Below are 22,138 nucleotides of genomic sequence, written 5' to 3'. Positions count from 1 at the left end.
GGAAGTTGAGAAGTGAAAGTATATGATTTCCATGAAGTCTCCTTAGGGAAAGGATAGCAGACTATAGAGGAAAACACATTACAGGCTTGTCTTTTTACAATATTCTTTATTTCAGGGTACAGTTCTCAAATCTGAGTTCATTCTAGTCTTTTTATTCTAGCTCCAGGTATTTGCAATTAATTGAAAAGAAATTGTTAATAATTTGAATGTTTTTTCAGTTTAAATAATTTTTTTCTTGTTATTTTGGATACTTGAAGAAAACTGCACATGTTCTAGATAACTAAGTCTCAGAAATAGTATTCACCCAGGCCTAGGGTTGTATTGGTAGGGTATAACATCAGCATAATCCTAGTCATTGAGATGTATGCTACAGCGATTAAGGAAATAAATTCAGTTCTTTATAATGGGGGAAAAACAATAGTCAATAACATTATTTCTGCTATAAGAGCAACTTAGCAAAAGAACTTAATATTAGGCCTTTGAGTAATATTTGCCACCAAATGCATTGATACTAATATCAATAAGGCTATGGCAATCAGTGGTAACAATCATCTATCCAGTTAGAATGTGAGCTCCTTTAGGGCAGGGATCATGTTTTCACCCTGTTTTGTATTCTCAGCTTAGCATTATAAACAATTAATAAATCAACATTGATTGTTGACTATCAATTTTGAATATTTTATTTGTAGACATAATTTAGAAGTACATGCTTTATGAGGTGACTTTATAGAGAGGGGTCTGATCCTGATCAAGCTCATAATTTCATCCTATCTTATTGATTGTATTAAAGTAATAAATATAAAAAACTTCTTACCTTAAGTAAATAGATTTTAATTTAATACTCAGTTGAATGGTTAGGGTTTTCTTTTTTTTTTCCTTTTTCCAAAGCTTGACTAAGAAACCTTATATTTCTTCAAAATATTAAATCATATATATATTCATATAGAAATATATGTATTTTACTGTTTTTCTGACCCTTAAAATGCTATTTGCCATTACTGTTTACAGATAACTTTTCTTCATCTAGTCAAGAATAGAAGTTGGTTTCTTTTCTTGCAATTGACATCAGTAATTTTATTAGGTTTTAAAGATAGAATTCAGACTTTCAGAGCCAAAAGTACTTCATAGGCAGTGTGTTCAGACCTCTACTGGGGGATCTTTCAATGTCTCCAACAAATTACTATCAAACCTTCACTTAAATACTTACTTAAAATAAGAGTCAGTTTACTTTTGGACAGGTGTAGGAAATTTTCTTTATCTATTGTTGTAATAAAAAATGGAGTAGTAGTGTAGAATGGTGAGAAGCAGTGAATGAGGAACCAGCTGGCACGTGGATTTAGCCCTTTAACCCTAATTGCAAAATGAGGAAGTTGGACTAGATGAACTATAAGGTCTTTATTCAGTTATCTAAATAAGTTATCATTTATAATACTAGTTGCTGGTGGCTCTGGTAGTCAAAACTACAATGGTAGCTTAAGTTGGTAGTCTTATTTTTATGTTTAACTTAAAAACAGAATTAAAAAATTTCTGGGTTCATTGATTTTTTTTAGTCATACATCTCACTAATTTTAGTTAATTTTAGCCTTTATAATTAATTTTTAATTACTCAATTACTTTGGTGACTTTCTACCTCCATCTATTTGCAACAAGTTCCTCAATATCAAGGAAAATAGGACTTGTGTAGTTTTTAGATTTTACTAATTAAGCAGAAACGAAAAGTCAGAAAAAATATAACCAATGCCATTTTGAAAAGTATTATTGAAACTTATGTACAACATGGCATTTCCTGTTTCCAAAGTTGATTTTAATACAGTTGCAAGCCTGTTTATTCTTTTAGGTAAAATCACTTAATTATCTGAAGCTGCAGCACATAACATTTCGGAATATTTCTCTTAAGTGATGGCTGGCTGATATAGGCCCCTCTTAGACTATCTCTACCTATATCTTTCTTTGTTCTTATATTAATTTAATGAAGGGACTTTTGTGGGTAAATGTTACCCTAAGAATGGTGCAATTCTCTCCCACTTCCTATTTAGGTTCAGCTTTTGACATTGTTAGTCATTTTGTTAGTCAGTAGAGTTGGGTTAATGGTAGCATGTGACCTGCAGAGATGACAAGCACGGGGTGTTAAGGTACCTGCTACCACCTTGAGACTCCTTGCTTTTGTCCTTCCTCTTCCAGTGCCAGGAATACGTGAGAAAGCAGAAAGAGAAATGGCGTGGAAAGGACTGGCTCTGGAGTCAGAGGACCGAGGTTCCAGTGCCTTCTCTGTTATAGTCAAGTGCTTTGCAGAATTTGAAGTGTTACCTAAATGTAAGCTTCTGTTATTGCTGCCGTTACTACCATTTCTGTGACGTCGGGGAAAGCCCCTTCTCCGGGCCTCAATCTGCTCTGTAAAATGAGGGAGGTTGGCCTTCATAGCTCTTCCAGTTCTCCATTAATGTTCCCATGAGTTCACTAACAAATGGGGATGGCTATTTATATAAAGACTTACTTATGTTTATATGTACTTATTATGGTATATGCAATTAAATCAATATGTTAAATATGTTATATATAGAATGCCAAATTTTGGAGGCTTAGGAACATAACACAGCTTCAGAGTTGAGTTCCCTCTAATATTTGACCTAACATTATACACAACTGAGTGCCTGGGATGGGCATGCAGCTCAGTGGATATAATTCTGGACCTGAAGTCAGAAAGATTTATCTTCCTTCAAGTTCACATTTGGCCTCAGATATGTGCTAGCTGTGTGACTCTGGTAAGTCACTGAACCTCTCTTTGCCTCAGTTTCCTCTTCACTAAAATGATCTGGAGAAGCAAATGGAAAATTAGTCCATTTTCTTTGCAGAGAAATTCCCAAATGGAGTTACAGAGAGTGGGACAAGAGTGAAATGAATGAATAACCACAAATACATAGCGCCAAGATGAAACTTGGTCCGGTCTGAGAAGCTAGTCATCAATCAGTAGGCAGTATTAGTCACCCCCTGTGGAACAGTGCAAAGCACTAGATTTACAAAGGCAAAAGGCAATCAGTGCTCTGAAGGAGCTCCAGGTCTAAAGAGGGAGATACATGAAAACAACCCTGTTCGAACAAGGTATCTGCCTAGGTTAAGTGAGGGTAGTCAGTAGAGGTTGAATAGAGTGGAACATTGCTTGATCAAATGCTGCCTTCTTTAAATAAAACACAAACAAACAAAAACCAGTTTTTAGATTGATGATCAGTTGTCCTTCACGTAAGGTAGGTGGGCTTGCACATAGTTACCTTTGTGGTCAATTGGGATGGGAAGGGTAGGAGTGGTGATAGCTAGAAAAATAATAGCAATTGAAATCACAAATGAAAATTATAATACAAAAATTAATTTTGATCACCAACATCAATCACCCTATCAAAACTTACAAAAAATGCCTGAATTTAATCTTCTTATTTTTTTCTTCTCATGCTCAACTGAAATGTGGTCATAGATGAACCACAAAGAATTGGGAATTTGGCCATTTACACTTGGCAGAAAAGGATCTAGAACTTATCTTTTGGAATTTTGTTTTACTGTGTGACTTTTTGATTTTCGCAGAGGCACAGGATTTTGAGTTTTGGTACTAGAGAGCTCACATAATGCTTAACTTTTATGGTGTTTTTTTCAATGCCTGTTTAAAAATTTTGATTCTCTGCCTTATCATTTCTGAATAGGGAAGCTGCTCATTATAATTTAAAAGTTAGAAAAATAAGGGGAAAAAGAATACTAAATCTCCCCTACTCTTCCCAGTTTGTCAAAGTTTAGTGTATGACTGATTGATAGCTTTAGGTGATTAAGCAAATGATTTTTATATTTCCAATAAACATATTATTGCCAGTTGGCAAAATGGGTGCTATGGATAGAAGGATGAAGTAACTCAGAGGCCTCATCCTCAAGAAACTTAAATTTTATTGGATTGAAAAGACACTTTAAACAAGTAGCTAATGGGATTAGGACAAAAGAAAGGTCCAAAATGTTGTGAAAAATCAGTAGAGTATGAAATGACTTTTAGCTTGGTAATTGAGGGGGTGAAGAAAGAAGCAAGTGGAAAACAAAGATCAGGGAAGGATTCTTTATGTGAAAAGATATTGAACCTAGGTCTTAAAAAGTGGGGAGGGATTTTAATACTTAGTTCTCATCATTTGGAAAACTTGATGAATTGCCAAGTAACAGGTACAGCAGTGTACCACCATATATCTTTTAGGTTTCTTCTCTTTCTTACCCTCTTAGTTTTAAAAGATCTTCCATAATTCTGGCTGACTGAACGCAATTTGTCTTCACAGTCCCACAAGGCTGTCATTGTGTTCTAGAAAGGAAGCTTTTGATGGAGTATATCTTCTTTCACTAGACATATTTTGATTACATCCTAAATGAGTTAAATGTGTCCAGTTTTCAGTTTTATGATTTTGGTAGTTTTGGGCAGCAAACTACTCAGTCCTGAAATCACCATTGAAATTTTCTATATCTCATTAGAATTTTATTCTTTTCCTGAAGATTTCACTTTTCTCTAGGCCATTCTACTTTTGTTAAATCCTTTAAGGTTAGAATTGTTTTGAAGGGTAGAGACAGAGTTTAGAGTAAAGAAAGAAAAGATGAATGTGGTAGAAGTGAATTGGGAAGATGAGACTTAATAGAAATTTTTTCTATATTTTTAGAAGTCTGCCTGTTATGAAGGAACTAAAGCTTCAGGGACTTAGGAAGAAGTTGGTAAACTGTGGGAGTCATTTCAACTGTTTTTTAATTTTAGGCAGGTACCTAAACAAAGGATTTAAACAAAAACTACCCCATTAAAAGACAAAGCTAAACAAAAAAATCCAGATAATTTGAAGGGCGGTTGACTGAGTTAATAATATACAGCTATCTAGAATAGTGATTTTTAGGGAACCAAATTTGACCTCAAAAGCTGAAAAATAAGCTTCATGGCTTTATCTACGACTAAAACTTGACTTATTTAAATTTCAGAGTGGGAGAAGAATAATTTTATTGAGAGAATCCCTATTCTACTTGGCATTGTGAAGGAGCAAATTGTAAATGGATAGAGGAGTGTGTGAATATACATATTTGACTCCTTTAGATAAATTGGTTATATATTGGCAAGTGTATGTATCTAACCTGATAATTGTAAGGAAAACAGTATTAGTATATTTGTTCTCAATATTGTCTTGGACTTTAATATCTGGTTTCACTTCTTGAAATTACTCTTGAAAGAGTAACTCTTGTAGGTAGGGAACAAAATTTACTTTATATTAAGTACCATCCAAATCCATCCAAATATATTTTTTGTATAGGGCCTACCCAAAATGCCTAGTACATATAGTAGATAGCAATTATTTGCTGAATGAAATACTCATATCCTTTTGCTTTTTTCTTGGCGTGTTTGTCACTTTTTAACAAAAAACTGCATCAGAAATCTCAATACCTTTTTGCTTACGTATTAAAACCATTTTAGCCCTAAAACTAAAGTAAACCTTAATGCTAAGACCTTTTTATTTAAAGCTTGTTAGATTAGACAAAGAGGATCAGAACCTTTATTTTAAAAGAGCTGAGTTTTGGCTGTTGGGAAGTTACTGGAAAAAGTTAAAGTGCAAAGTCCTTGAGCAATGAGTCCTTTTGCAAGAAAAACAGGCTAAACTTGGGTAACTCAGAGGGAACACAAAGTTCTTTAAATCCTTTGTGGAACTGACCTAGTTGATTTATCTAAGACCACTGGGATCTATAGCTCTTAAATTCGGTGTCTCTTCTACTCTAAGCCTCTAAAACACTTGGTACTGCTAGAGTATTTTGACTTAGTCGATGCTCTAGGACAGTGGGGAAAACCTTACATTTGGTTAAGTCTGATGATTACTGGCTGCATATAGGTGATTGATATTTCTTAAGTCCATGTAATGTCATTAAGTTTCTGGGGTTTTGAAGCTTTGAGTTAATAAATATGTGTGGTTATGTGCATATACACATACATAGATATACACCCATAGATATAACTATATATGTCTTTATTTGTGTTAATCCTCAAGATGTAATAATGTTATTTTTTATTTCAGTCATTCCATGTCTCCTATTTTAGAAAGAAACCTGGAATTCTTTTTAGAGTCCTATAAATTGTTAGAACTATTTCCTATATGCTCTTGCCAGTACCAGTGAGTTTTACATCCTTGCCTGACATCCATGCTTCAAACAAAACATATTTTTGACCGACTGACAATCTCAGTGGTTCCAGAAATCTTACATTTTCCTTAACACTAGCCTTGTTGTTTTAACTCTTATGAATTAAAAACCCTATAGACCTATTACAATGAATTTTAGGATCTAAAAAAACTTTTTTTTTCAATATTGGGTCATTTTTTTTATTTTTCTAAGTTGGTCATCTCCTGGTATTTGCAGAGTTCTTTGCTAAAACTTTTTGATTGTTCTGATTCTACTATTGAACTCTTCAAATTTACTTTGGCCCCATGACCAAGCAAAATAAGCCCAGCAATTCCATTTTCTCTTATTTTCAGGCTTTAGTACTGAACAGACATAGTTTCTGTTTTAGGTGATGAGAGTATAAAGGAGAATGAAATAGCTATTTATGGTAAATTATTTGGTGACTAGCCTTTCTTGTTTTTTGTTTGTTTGCTCTAAATATGCAAGTCAGTCTGTGGGAAAAGAGAGAGAAGGACCTACCAGCCTCCTAAGGGAAATGGGTTGATGGGCAGAGCGCATGCAAAGATTAAAGATGAAAAATAAATGAAGAATTTCATCTCTTTTTTTGAAGCATAACTAAACAAACACTGATAAAATAGTGTTCAAAATTTGTCAGAACTTTCCAGTTTAAATAGAGATATACTTATTAGAGATAGGATGTAAAAGTTAAGGATAAATGCATGCCAGTAAACTACCCTTAAATAATACCATAACCTAAATGTACTTTATTACAGATCCTCAAAACCTTGCATCGAAGTCATTACTGCTGTAGTTCAACTTGACTACTTTGGAATTAAAGTACAGATGGGCAAATGACAACCCATCCCAATACAAAGAGTCATTCATGGTATTACAACTCAACACTTGGGACCCCACATGCTATGTAAACGCCAACCCTTAGGTCAAAGGCAGTTGGATTTAATTCATTTGTAAGAGGATTCACTTCCCAGTAAATTGAAGAAATTTTCCTTCTTCGGATTTGGAAGATGGCGTAGCTAGGACAGAATTGCTTCTTTTGACCTCACCCCTTTCAGTCACTTGATTTTCATCCTCCATTTGAGTCAATGGTGAGATTTACTAATTGTTATCCATAGAAAGCCCAAAGGATCAGCACAAACTATGGCAGGTTGGAAGACAAACTCTAATTGTAAGCACCTAGGCTATGTAAATAACTAAGCCCCAGAGTGTAGCTAGACACAGGCAAGTCTCAGAAGACTGATAGAAATGGTCGATTGTTTAAATCTTCATATATTTATCTTTCTTCCTTCAAAAACGAGCCAAAAATCAAATGAAATTAATTTTTCTTCTTTGAAAATGATTATTCAGTAATTAAGCTTGAGAAGTCCTAACTCACATACATATTCTATTTTAAAAGGAATTATATATTGATTGTTTTGAAATCATAATATCTTTTCCAGATACAATGTTAAAAATTATAATTAGGTTCTCAGCCTATAATAGCTCCCTGCTCCCCATGCTTATTTAGTTGATAATGTAGGTAAAGTTTATGTATTTGCTAAGAAAGTAGAAAGAGTTTTGGAAATTATCTAGTTCAAGTCCTCTATTTTACAGAAAAGAAATTTACGTACATTAAATGATTTGCCAAAGGTCACACAACTAACTAAATGATCAATTATATATACACACACATATATGTATATATATATATATATATATATATATGAGATTATAATTTGGTTTTTTAAATTTTTTAATTATATGGCCCAAGGTCCTTTCTACTATGCCACACAATACTGGTAATGAAAACAAAAACATAATCACAAAATTGAGTTAATTTTTTCATTTATTTCAAATAAATTCTGGTATTTGAAGATAAACAAGCGTAATTAGAGTATATAGAGGAGATAGGAGGAAATTTGTGGAGATTCTGAAGGGAGGTTTGGAATATTTTTAGAATTTTAAGCTTTGAGTCAGTCCCTTTTTGGGAGAGGTATATTACTAGCATTAATCATATTTAATAAATCATGATTAGGGTTGTATTTTGACTTCTAAATGGATTCATCTGATGAGTTACACAGGTGGGTATAGACTCTCCTTTTAGGAACACAAAAATCATTAGTATATATAACCTTCAAAACAATAAGAGAAAAATGGGAGACCTCCCCCCCAAAAGAGAATACTCTGCCTTGTCTGTGATTGGAGGGAGGATACAGTTCCTGTCTTCCTAGCTGACGTGTGGTCATATATTAGTCTAGGATGATCTGTACCCAACTCTAACTCATCAGCCAGCATTTCAAACCTTTTTTAAATTGTTATAAGTTACCTTTCATTCTACTTTAGAGTCATTTCTACCTGTCTTTTACTCCAAGTCAGAAGAATCCTCAGGTGGGAAATGCTTACAATGTAAGGATAACATGAAATAGTTTGAGTCAGTTCATGTTTGGAGTAGAAAGGTTTTTTTCCCCCTAAATCCTCATGCCTCTCCCTGCATTTGTTGTCACAATTTGTTTGTTGCAACAGTGCAGCTTAGCTTTATTAAACAAAGTTTTCATTGATTACCTGAATCTTTGTAATATGAGTTACATCAATCTCCAAGCAAGCAGAATGAAACTTGGTGGAATAAAGACATTAGAAAATAAGACAAGACACTTGTATGTTTTTTTGTTGTTGTTTTGCTTTGGTCTCCTTATAAACCAATTCTTGCCTTGCAAAATCTACATCTACTTTCTAGCTGTTTCTGGGCTGGAGTTCAAAGCCTCACCTGGGAAATTTGACACTAGTTAATTAGTTGCTTAGTAAATAGTAGTCTGTTCACTGTACTATTTTAGATTCTGTACCTCAGTAAAATAAATGTATGACCTAGTTCACAAGATACTTGTGATTTAAGTAGTACATAGATAAGACAAACAGAGGCCCCTTATTTTTTTCTCAGTCAGGAGACTGAGGAAGAAGGAAAAGTTGACCTATTTTTTCATTTTAGTTTGTATTACTCTGGACTTTTATAGTAGAAGTCAAGGAAAGAGAAGACAAGGAAAAGGCCTAAATCACTGAATGGAAGGAGATATGGGAATGATAAAAGTTCATAGAATCCTAAGAATTTTAGAGCTGAAGATGATTTTAAAAATTATGTAATTTAATTCAGTCATTTTACAGGTCAAGAAACTAAGACAGTTTGTCTAAGACTTGTCTAAGAGTTATTAATGAAAGTAAAGAACATAGGGCAGATGAAGACTAAACATCTGAATTTAAGTCCAGGTGGTAACACAATACTTTTGCAAGTATTTTTCCTCTCTTAAATCCCTTTTCCCCGCTTTAAAATGGAGGTAATAATGTTTCTCTTATTAGAAGAATTATGGTGTAGTGTAGCAGTTCTTCCCAAGACCTTTCCAGGAAATCCATGATGTCAAAATTATTTCAATAAAAATATCAGGGTATTATTTACCTTTTAAAATACTCCCATAGAATCCAGATAGCTTCATTAAGCTAGAATTGTTTTTAACTTTTTAAACAAAGTTAAAAAAATAAGATATACCATGTAATTGGCTTATTTGTTCTTTTTGAATGAATAGATATTTTTAAAATATCTGTTTTAATCCTTAATACCCTAAGCATTAATAGACACACACCACATAAACAAAAGTTCCCAAGAGTTTTTAAGAATGTAAGAGTATCTTGGACCCCCAAAGTTTGAGAACTGCTGACAGAATGCATAAAGTGCTAGGCTAGAATCCAGATGACCTTAGTTCAAATCCTTCCTTTGATACTAGCAGAGTGAAATTGTAGTCATCAAGATTTTAACACAAATGCTCCAGACAACTCTCTAGGATTGACCTGCTAAGTGATAAATTGCAATCTCTTGATGAAATCCATGCCTGCCCTATCTACCTCATTGAGGAATTGTGAGGGCTGTGGTTTTTTAAAACATATAGCCAATTTTTTATTTAAACAACATTTTTATTTTTCATTTTGTTTTGCTTTCTGCATTTCTTTACCTACCTTTTTTGCCTTAAGTTTGTGCAAAATGATGGTTCATGAGTTCCCGTAATAAAACATCCCCATGGGCTTACCACATCTGCTTCCTTTTCTAGAACTAGTAAAGCAGTAAAACTTCTATTTAGGTGAAGGGAAAACTCCTCTGGTCCCAAACCGATAGTGTTTTATATCTCAATTTTCCTTAAACAGTTTCTCTATAGCAGTTCCATGATTTGTTTAACTCAGATGGTTTGTAAAAGAGTATCTGTCTGTATTCTGAGGACCCCTAGGGTTTCATGAAGGTATTTAACAAATAAGATTTGATTTCAGGTGTATTCGTGAAACAAATTGATTTAGATATTATACATATTACAGATATTGATTTTTAAACCAATACCTTTCTCTTCTAAACAATTATGCTTGTTTGCACATGTTAGTGGCATACTTGTACACATCAAGGAATACTTGGCAATGAAATAACGGTCACAACTTCTCAACAATAGAGATGAGGGAAATCCCTGTTTTTTGATTCAGCATATTTTATTGTAATCTCAGACATTTTGACTGTCATTTCCATCCAAATTTTTGTTTTCTCCACTTTTTCCCACCTCTATTTCAGATTGGATTATTGTGTACAAAGTAGAATACATTGTGTTTTTATCAGTTTTCTTATATATAGCACATAGAATCATTGTTCTAGAACTAGAAGAGATCTCAGAGAACTTAATCCAACTTCCTCATTTTATAGATGAGGAAACAAAGGCCATGGAATTTATGTCCAGCTCAAGGTCACATAGGTGTGAGGCAGGATTTGAACATATCCTGTGACTAGAGAGCCAGTGATTTTTCTACTATATCATACTGCCTCCTTCTATAGAAAATTAAATCCCTCAAATTGATCATAGTTCCATAACTTATAAAAAATAATAAAGTTAATACTTAAAAGTTTTTGAAGACCCCTTTATGGGCCAATTAAATTTGTCTTATTGGCTTATTTTACTCACCTTAAATAATTTTGGTGTTCTGAGATGGCTTTCCCTTTCTAAAGAAAAGGAACCAATGGATATAACTACCTCTTCTCAAGTTCAATTAATAATTACAATAGTGGATCATTTTTAAAATGGTGTTTTACAAAGCACTTCATGTTCCACTAAACTTGAACGACTTTGAATATGAAACCCAATGATGGACTTTATATCTCTTATCTAAGTACTAGCCATGTTAAATTCCAAGAGGCTCATCTCTGCAGACTTGAAGGTTTTGAAGATTGTTTACCAAATGAAAAGAGTTCTGGACTTGAAAAACAAGGATGTGGATTAAAATTGTGCCCCTTGCAAAAACTATACTTGTTTGACCATGGTTAAGCCTTAGTTCCCATATCTGTAAAATAAGCGGGTTTGTCTAGATAACACGTAAATTTCCTTTCTAACTTTAAATCAATAATGATAGAATCTTATTCAGCTATGTTACAGTTTTTTGTCCCCTTTTCTACATCCTCATCATGATTAATACTAAAAGCCTTTCCTGTTTGGAGAAAACTGCTGGAGCATACAGTCTCAGAGTCCAGGGTCACTTTCATAACATAATAATACTTGTGAGCAGGTCTTTGATTAGATATGTGCAAAATTGTATTTTAAAATGCAATATAAGAACTCGTTATTAAACTGAACTCAGCAATGCTTCAGATGGATACTTCAGAAATTCAGTTCACCAAATATTTCTTAAATGCCTATTATAGGCAAAGCACAGTAAAGTACTGGGAATAAGAAGATGAAAATAAAATAGGCCCTGACCCTAAGGAGCACATGTTATACTGGGGATACAATGGGAAGGGAAACTGGATGACATTTTAGATATACTAAACCATAACAGAAAACTACATAGTAGTGTACCTTTTTTTTTTTTGCCACTGGGTGGCAAAATTAAATAAAAAAATTAGATAACATGCTTCAATAATCTTGAATCATGTTATCTAATTTTTTTTCTTTTGTATAATTCACTTCAGCTTTAGGACAGTATCTTAAATGTAGTTGGTCTTCAATAAATATATGTTGAGTGCTTGTCATTTGTTAGTTTGCTTTAACAAGAATGCTCTTGAGTGGCAGATTTCATTATATAACATGATTTTATGCCAATGAGAAAGAATCTTACATAAAATTACTGAATTAGAACTTAAAATAACTTAATAAAGTTTATCCAAAACTAGAGAAATTTGAAGTTAAATAGATTTGATGTATTTTATAAATAAAACAGAATTTCAGTTTCTTGGGGCTTTGTTTAGACTAAATCCTGCATATTAATGAATCATTAATTACTTTGAGACTATTTGTATCAGACTTGGTGCTTGCATTTGCTTCTTAGAAGTCAGACAAGAAAAGTGATTTATGTTACTGCTTGATTCTCTTTGCTATTCCCTTATCAAATGAAACAGAAGATTCCCCAAAGAGTATAAAACTAATTTGAGAAAGGACCCTACATAGATGGAAAACACTTAGAGGACAAATACAAACAGTACTTACCCTTCAGTTTCACAGTTTTGGCCATATCTACCCCAGGCATCTTAAGGAGATCAGGTACTGAACTTGAGTACCTGTAGTTCTAATCTCTGCCTCATCCATCAGCTCTCCTCTGGGGAGTTTTAGCTAGACTGTGACTAATAATCCTCCCTACCCCCACCTTTGGCAAGGGTCAGTAAAGGAGAAACTGGGAGATTTGGGGGATATAGTTGTGTATTTGGGGATAACCAGTAAACTCGGTGCTCAAATCCCTTCAATTTACTGATGAAATCTTTTGATACTCTTTACCCTCTCCCCCATCTTTTCTTCTCCTCTTTCCCTTTCTTGCTGGAGACTGATTTGGAGTATGAGGTTTATTTCTATTTTTAAAAGTTTATCTTTCTATGTTTAATATTTTCCTTCATCTCTTAAATGAGCAAATATAATATAAGCTATTAACTAGCCACATTATTATTGAAAGAATGCAGCTGAAAGATACTAAATGGCAGTATTTTTTTCGTGTGTGTGTATAAAAAGAGAATACTTTTACTGGGATTTTTCTAGGTAACTAAGTCAGTGGAGACTGGACTAGCATTAGGATTGATATCTGACACATTTTCCTATGTTTTGTTTAAGAGGAAAGTCTCTCCCAGAGAGAAGTGCCAGCAACAAGGTGTGAAGGTTTGGTAGAAGTGACTTACAGCCTTCATCTGTCTACTAACTACAATACCATTGCTGGGCCTATAGGAAATTGATTTGCTAAATTATTCCAAGCTCCCAAAGGTGTTTGGGATGGTGACAATGTCATTGAAGGAAGGAAGATTTTGCCTGAGTACCTGCTGTGAGGTATAAATAGAGAAAAGGCCCAGACCTTTAGCCTTGATGGTTTTATAGTATTAATGAGGGTATTGGACCTATCCTTGTGAAAAGCAATTTATTTGGTATTGTTAGCTGGCAAATTAGTGATAGAGACAAGAAGTTTTATTATATATGTGTATATGTGTGTGTATATATATATATATATATATAATTGGAAGACGTAGGTAACTGTTGGAGTTCTAAGAGAAAACTTCTTGAAGAAAATAGAATTTGGATTAAGTGCACAGAATTTTGGTAGACAGAAAGGAAAGCAGCAAGGCATTTTGTCACAGCAATAGGTGAATGTATACCTTGCCTGCCCTAGTTCCTGTTCTTCTTCTAGATTTCTAGCTTGACTACTAGAAGATGGTAATACTATTAGGAACCAATTTGAGAGAATGAATGATACTTAGTTTTGTGGGGGTTTTGTTGTTTTTTTTAGTTTAAGGCACAAGTCATCCATGTAGATAGATAATAAGACAGCATGATGCAGTGGAAAAGAGTACTGGCTCTGTAGCCAGTGGACATTTGCAAAATAAGGAACATGGACTAGATGGTCTCCTTGAAATCTTTTCCAATTAGAAATCTATAATCCTTTTATTTGATACTGTGAAAGGAATCACCAAAGGAAAGAGTGAAGAGAAAGTAGAACAAACAGTCAATGACTGAACTTTGGAGAAGCTCTCATATTTGTTTAGAAAGAAGAGAAGTCACTAAAGGAAATAAAAATGAGAAAGATAGGAAGTGAAAAAATATAAAGCCAAAGGAGGAGGAAGTTTCTAATCAGAAAGTTTGGTCTAGTCAAAAGCATCCCAGGACTTCAGAGAAATTCAAAAGCTTGAGGACTGAGAGAGTTAACTCCTATCTTTATGAAGTCACTTTGTCCAAAATGATGGGGAAAAGATTCCAATTAAGTATGGACTATTTAAATGAAAAGCTTGCTTATTTGATTCCTGTAATTATTCTGTGCCTTTGAGGCAGTATTAGCTACTTGGTCATATACTTTTAATGGCAACTAGAGCTGTTGCTTGCTCTGGGTTTTGTGATCCAGTCTTAGAGTGGGAAGAAGGTAGGACCTTTTCTCTGAAAGAACATTTGGCCCCACCCTGGTAAACAGAGGAAAACGTTCTGGGTCACATATAACTAAGTGCAGGAAGAATTGGGACTGACCCAGACAATAGCATTCTGAAAGGACCAAAACTCTCATAACTGTACTCAGGTGGACATTTCCTCAGCTTTAAGTGTATTCAGACCCTCTCTTGAAAAAATTCTTTAAGTTTAATGTTTTAAAATCACCCCAAGTTTTTTCAATTAGGTAATTTTAAACTGAGCTAGAGCAGGGTGATTAATGGAAATAATCTGATTCAATTTGCCAGTCTTTCTTTTGCTCATTTTATACATAGGTATGTTACAAAGTCACAAACTCATTCCCCACAGGTATCATACATAGTGAGGGCAAAAATGGACAACTTCTATGCCTTCTGGGCTTTGTAGTCATTTGTATTTGGTCAAGCCCATGAGCCTTAGTTGCTATAGGTGTGAAACATAAATTTTACCAGAATGTCCTGTACTTAGAGGAATCTATGTCAGATCCCCAAGAGCAGAAATGTATTCTGCTTATTTTAGTAAAAAGTATTTAGAACTAGCCCTCAGACAGAGGAAATTAATACTTGGTAAAGGGCATCTGTAGAATTTAGCTGTCTCATCAACCTCCTGTTGTCACTATTCCCATAATAGGTTCAGAAAGCTATTGAATAACTGGTGGACTGAATAAATAATGTGTTGACGTGTATTACTTGTATTTTTTTCAGGCTGATGTATATGCTATTGTGATTTAAGAAAATACAAATTCATTTTTTAAAGTGTAATTTAGGGTGTAGTTGTTTTTATGATAGAGTGGAAAGACCATTGGTTTTGGGGACCAGTGCCTGGTCTGGTTAGCTTTGTGACCTTGAGAAAGTCAATACCTTTCTGAGCCTCAATTCAGTCATTTGTATAATAAGGAATTATATTAGTTGCCTTCTAGGCCTTCTTCCCATAAAGTTCTATAAGTTTAAAATTAATCTGGCTGGTTATTTAATGTTATTTTGTTATACATATAAACACTATTCTGTCATTCCTCAGTGTTTTTTCACCCCTTTGTTTTTAATTTACTCAGCTTCACAGTGATAGCCATAAAACTCATATTTGATTTATTTTGTTACTTTAAAAAATCCTATGGTTTTTAGAAGTTAAAAAAAGTAGCATGGTGCCTTGAAGAAGAACATTAAAACTCTTCTTAAAAAATATTGACTTTGAGATGGGAAAGGAAAGGATTTTAATAAGTACAGCCTTTTCTGGCTTCATCTGCCAGCCAGATTACTTCACAGTTCCTCTAACAGTTTGTGAGAGGCCCTTCAACCTCTCTACAGGAGCTTTTTGTCATGGGAGTGACATAGTCAGATCTGTGCTTTAGAAATGTGTCTTTGACAGCTATAGACCAAGGGAAACTCAATTCATAGATGATTACAGTATCATAGGCTATGGAGGACAGCTCATTGGTACAGTGGATAGAGTGTAGGGCCTCATTCAGATCTGGCTTCATACACTTACTAGCTATGTGACCCTGGGCAAGTCACTTAACTGTGTTTACCTTAGTTTCCTAATCTGTAAAATGAGGAGAAGGAAATGGCAAACCACTCCAGTATATTTGTAAAGAAAACCTAGGTGGGATCATGATGACACAGTATTCAGGGCAAGAGACTCTTTGTATTAAGGGAAGGGGGATAGATACAAGATTCAATGGGAAATGTTGGTTTTCAGGAGAGATATTAGGACAGGATATGTGATTGTCACCATAAGAATCTGTGTAGAGAGCCCTGGATTGTGGTGTCTGGAGTGACCTGGTTTTTAACCCCATTTCTGGCATTTAAAATTATAGAAACTTGGTTTCTCTGAATTTTAGATTCTTTATCTATAAAGTGAGGAAAATACCTGTAGGATCAGAGAAAGGGCTATAGATATAACTGTATCATATGCCAGAAGTACAGACTAAGTGCCATGGGAGTTCAAGGGAGAGAAAGGGACTTGTTCAATTCTTTCCAATTAGGGGAGAGGAAAGTATCAGGAAAGATTTGATTCACTATTTCATTAACGGCATCTGAAGAGTCTAGCAACAAATTAATTAAACCATTACTTTGCAAGCATTTATTGCCAACTATTGTACACTTAATGGGAGACAAGTAAAAGTAATCTCTTGGATTAACCCTAAATATTCTTGATAAGCCTAGGCTGAAAGTTATTGATTGTTTCTTTCAAACATAACATTTTAAAATTATTTTATGAGATGTGTGACTTCAGTGCAGGGTGAGGAATCTCCTCTACCATTCAAATCTGTATCTCTTCTGCAACTAATCACCTTGGTTGCCTGGAGCATTGTGAGGCTTGCCCTAGATCAGGCAGCCGGTTTGTGTTGGAGGTGGGAAGTTAACTCACACATTTCTGATTCCAAGGTAGGTGCTCTATCACCTACATTTTTCTGCTTCTCTGAAGACTTCATTAAGTATATGAAATAATTAAGTTCCACAAGCATTAATGAATATGTACTACATGTAAGGCATTGTGCTAGGCACTGTGGTCTAAAGACAAAAAGAAAAAAAACACCAGATCTTCAAGGAATTTAAATCTACTATGAATATACAACATATACACAATAAAATACATGGCTTATACAATATAATACAATAATAATCTCTTATAATTTAAGAAAGGAGAGAGAAGAAAGATGGATACATTCCAGACAAGTACAAGGAAGATAAGAGATAGAATAAAATGTTATATGAAAAGCCATCAGACCAGATTTTAGAACAGAGAACAACTCTCCTCCTCCCCCTCCCCCAATATATACTCAAACCAGTTGGAAGATTCTTTGTTATCCAGTAAGAGGAATTTTGGCAGCTCTTCCAGAAGTCCTAAAAACTTGTGACTAAATGTCTTAACTGACAACTGAAAGGTTAAAAGTAGGGAGAATGCTCGGGTATCAGGAACATGGCCAGTAACAATCTTAAAGTTGCAGCTGTGGTTTCTTTCCATGTAACTTTGATAAGGTTTTTATAGTGTTTACCTAGAAAGGAGCCCCTAAAGGATCTCAGCTCCTGGGGTTCATAACCTTTTTTGAGTCATGGATGTCTTTGGCAATCTGGTGAAAACTATGAACTCCTCATAACGTTTTAAAATACAAAAATTACAAGAAAACCCATTATATTGGAATAGTTATGAAAATTTAAAAAACACCACTCAGGCTGAGCCCCTGCTTTAGTCCCATTGCTTTATTTTACAGATTTGTACAAAGAAGTGACTTTCCCAAGGCTACACTAGTTACGTGGTAGAACTGGCATCTGAACTTTGTTTTTCTGTCCATGACTCCCATGTTCTTTCCATTACAATGTACTGCTGCAGCATCCGTACCAGAAACTGCTATTGGACCCACATATAGATCTGTTCCTTTTATAAAGCTTCTCTGAGTAGTGTAATATAGTCTTATAATACTAATTTGCTAATATAGTTTGGGGAACAGCTTGAGAAGTTTCTTTTTATTTTGCAGGTTTTAATAGAATTAAGGATACCACTGCTCTTAACCAACCAGGGAGATCTGCTTCCCCGTACAGCCAGTGCCACCTACTGGCAAATGACCAGCCATCTCTGTAACTGGCTCTTGACTTCTGTTTATTATAAGGGTCTCTCCCTTTATTTTCATCCCTTGAACTTTAAATATCTGATACATCTGGAAAGATACATATTGTGGGGAGGTAGTAAATGCTTTTGATATTTTCCCAAGCATGTCATTTTTGGCATTTGCACAGAAGTTTATTTGCCAAGTGCTTTCTGTTAGTTGTTATTTCTATGTCAGTAGGGATTTGGAAAGCCTCTGAGGGACTTGTCTGCCACAACACAGGATGAATGGTTGGTGCTTGCCTAAAGCTTGCTTTTTGTATTCCTGCTCCTAAGCTATATATGCAGGATCAGACCCTTGGGGGGGGGGGGCAGGACATGGTAAAAGAAAGTAGTAGTTGGCTTTAAGCATGATTCAATGGGCCGTATATCCAGTGCCCGCGAACCAGGACATGATAGCATTTGCATTGTCAATAATGTTTTTTTCCTAGTCAGACTAGTTCTCTGAATCTCTAGTTCTGCCTTATAGGATAAAGTCAGATGGGACCCCATCAGAAGCCTGTCAGATGAAATAATTTCAGTTTAGCACTTCCTTACGACTTTGTGTAGAGAGCACCCTGCTGCTCCCAGGAGATGGGAGAGAGGTGATAGGGTGTCTGATTTCCTAGAACTTGACTTGTTTGAACAGACAGGTTAGGGAAACACTATTTTCTACCATCTTCATAGGATCATAGAATTAGAATTGGAAAGGTTATCTGGTCCAACTCTTTTATGTTTTACATACATAAAAATTCCCCTAAGTCTAAAGAAGGGATGTGATTTGTCCTTTATAGCATCTTAAGCAGCTGGGAAGAAGTTAATAGCATAGATGGTGTTATAAATCTGAAGTAGGTCCTCAGAGGTCACCTAATCCAACCTCTTTATTTTAAAAATAATAAAACTAAGATCCAATTAAATTACTCACCAAGGTCCTAAAGTGATTTGTCCTAAATAAGGGTCAGAGGTAGAATTGGAATCCAGGTTCTCTCATTAGAGCCAGCGCTCTTTGTGTTGTAAGGAAAATTATGATATAATCTGGAAGAATGACTTTCTTTTTCAACATCTATATGTCTAAGGTTGAAAACAGACGTATTACTTATCTATATTCAGGGAGAGCATTACTGGTATTTTTCTTTTGGAGCCTCTAAAAATTGGAAACCATAATGTGGACCAAGTTTCTCTGAATGAATGCTGTAAAATTATTTGTAACTACAAGCCCTTGTAGTAATTCAGAGGCCTAAAAAATACTTTACAAAAAGATCTTTTGATTGGTTATAGTAGACTTATAACATATTGGGCCTGTTTAAACTTATAAAGTTCTTGAGATTTTTTTATGGGAACATACTTTTGTACAATATCATTTTAAAATCTAGGTACATGGGAGAAGTATGATCCCTTCCAGCTGATACTGATTTTAAATCCAATGAGTCTGAATTTTACATTTTCATTGTAATACTAATGAAACTTAGCACATATCTTCTGGATGAATTCTTGATTGGTGTGAAATAATGTATTTTTTTCCTTAATTTATTTGGGAAATTCATCACCATGAATAGTATTTTCCATTGTAAAGTAAAAAACACAAAAAAATGCTGGGGGTAGGAAATGGAGGTGGAGCTTGGAATGCACCTTTTGAAATAGAATTCAAAAAGCAAGAAAACTATACTTACCCTTAAGCACAGGACTTTTTTTTATCTTCTAGGAAATTTTTCATTGATAACTTTAAAGAGATTTTTAGTAACATTAGAAGTCAGCTCTAAGGAGGCAGCTGGGTGGCTCAGTAGATTGAGAGCCAGGCCTAGAGATGGGAGGTCCTAGGTTCAAATCTATCCTCAGATACCTTCCAGCTGTGTGACCCTGGGCAAGTCCCTTCACTCCCATTTCCTAGCCCTTACCACTCTTCTGCCTTCAATACACAGTATTGATTCCAAGGTGAAAGGTAAGAGTTTTCAAAAAAAAAAAAAAGTCAGCTCTAAGTTTTGGATTTTATAATTGAAGACTGGGCATATAAAGTATGTTGCAAGTTTGATCAATCTGAACACGGCATGGCTAATTTTCCTTGGTATTCCCAATAAATTGTTTAAAAAAATTTAAAAACTTTATTCTTGCATATTGTGCAAATTACTTGCCTCTGACATAATACTTTTTTCCTGTTTAACTCCCATTCAAATTCCTTTCATCCTATCTTCACTTTTGCTACCTTTCTCACCAGATTTTTAGTTGGAAAAAACCTATTTTCTCCCTTTGTAATTTTATAAATTAGAGTTTTATGTTTATTTTGTAGTTCTCCTGCATATGAAATATTAAATTTGGTCAGAAGCTCCCCCTGGTGTTAAGTATTAGTTTAATAGAATGCTAGAGACCTGGAAGGGATCTTAGGTTATTTAGCTCAGGACTCCAAATTTAAAATGAAGGAAAGGAAGTTGAGGCTAAGTAACTTTTTCAAGGTCACAGAGGAAAATTGTGAGAAATTTAATTCTAGAAACAAGTCTTCTGCATCCTAGCCTGGAGTTTAGTATTTCATAATGCCTTATCATACCTTACAGTTATTAAGGCAATTTATATTTGCAAAGGACTTTTACAAAGCCTCTACTTTTGTATGTAGAAAAGATGTGATGGTGGGACATTTTCACAGTTTCTGTGGAATGACTTGTAACAAAGAAAAAAGGAACCAAGCTTGACTGTAATTCAGAAGGGAAATGTTATAATGCTGTAATTCCTTTAACAATGGTGCACAGACAGGAACGACCACCGGGGAGCTAAAGCCAGTAATTTCTCAAGTTACGTGGCATTCAAAATTCAGATAACTCATTTTCAGTAAATGCAGAATGTCTACATGGCAAAAAAGTCAATTAAAAAAACCCCGTTAAGTCCTATGTGTGGGCATATTGATGGAGGTAAGACCGTAGAGACACCACGCAGCATGTCTAGAAGAGCCAGCCTCAAATCCTAATTCAATCCAATTCCTCCTTTGAGCAGGTACAAGCTTTGTGAGCAGAGGCACCTCGGCTTTCTCCCAGATACAGTGGTAAGCTAGCTGATAGGGCTGTTTCGAGTTTCAAGTAAGATGATGTATTGAAAGCTCTCAACTACTCATAACATGCAGGAACAATATAGTTCTGCTGCTTTGAGAAGCTGTAGATACGGCAGGCTGGCCTTCACCTATCAGTGAGAGTCAGATCCTGGGCAGCCTGCGTTGGTTTACTTTCCTTCTCCTGCTGTCACACTGAATGCGAAGGCCATCGCTCTTGGCTGGGTCTTCCCTTATTTGAGGACAAGGAGCCCAGCCTTTTTTGGAATCACGTCATAAGTCTTATGAAATGATTAACCAGATCGAAACTGCGGTATGTTCCTGTAAAAGAGCAAAGGTGCTTCGCGTGTATTTTAACTGTTAATGAAGACTGTGCTTTTGGCTCCTTAGCGGGGAGCAGCAACATTCTCAAATGGGGCAACATATACCCCCAGGGACGACTGTGACGAATTCACTTGTTCAAGGTTTGTAGAGAGTTGAAAGCTTTGCTAGAGTAGGGTTTTTATTTGTTTATTTCTTAGAACCCTTATCTTCTGTCTTAGAATCTCTAGGAAGTATCTTTTCCAAGGCAGAAGAATGGTAAGAAGTAGGCAGTGGGGGTTGAATGACTTGCCCAGGGTCATAGAGTTAGGAAGTATTTAAACTTATAGTAGTTTTTTTTTTATGTTTGCATCTAAAATAGGTGGTGCTTAAGGCACTTGGCATATAACATTAGTAGTGAGTTATTTGGGTTCCTTTATTGAATTTAGTGTTATTACAGCTAATATAACAATAGTATTAAACTTACTGTCTTGAATTTAGAATATAGAAATATTTAAAAGATATTACCATGCATGTTTCATATGAAAATTTATGTACATTTTGTTTTCACAACTTTTTAGTGTTTTTTAAGCAGTGCAATTCAGTATTGATTTAATTCTCATGTTGATGGCAG

At 34.8% G+C, this 22,138-nt stretch overlaps 1 protein-coding gene across 4 annotated transcripts in view; it reads left to right on the top strand.

Annotated features, from left to right (window-relative positions):
- The window catches only part of FAM107B (family with sequence similarity 107 member B), a 93,753-nt gene that overhangs the window by 49,045 nt on the left and 22,570 nt on the right, over nucleotides 1-22,138 (top strand). Inside the window, exon 1 of one of the 4 annotated variants that reach the window (XM_007503988.3) lies at nucleotides 21,518-21,668. The exons of the other annotated variants lie outside the window; for them this stretch is intronic. Within the exon in view, the coding sequence (XP_007504050.1) occupies nucleotides 21,617-21,668 (52 nt within the window). The 5' untranslated portion in view covers nucleotides 21,518-21,616. Of the gene's footprint in view, nucleotides 1-21,517; nucleotides 21,669-22,138 lie in introns of those variants that run through there. 4 annotated transcript variants of the gene reach the window in all.

The sequence above is a fragment of the Monodelphis domestica genome, chromosome 5 (assembly GCF_027887165.1).
Source record: "Monodelphis domestica isolate mMonDom1 chromosome 5, mMonDom1.pri, whole genome shotgun sequence".
Classification (NCBI taxonomy): Eukaryota; Metazoa; Chordata; class Mammalia; order Didelphimorphia; family Didelphidae; genus Monodelphis; species Monodelphis domestica.
The sequence above is the reverse complement of the archived record's forward strand: the minus strand, read 5'-3'. Positions and strand labels throughout refer to the sequence as shown.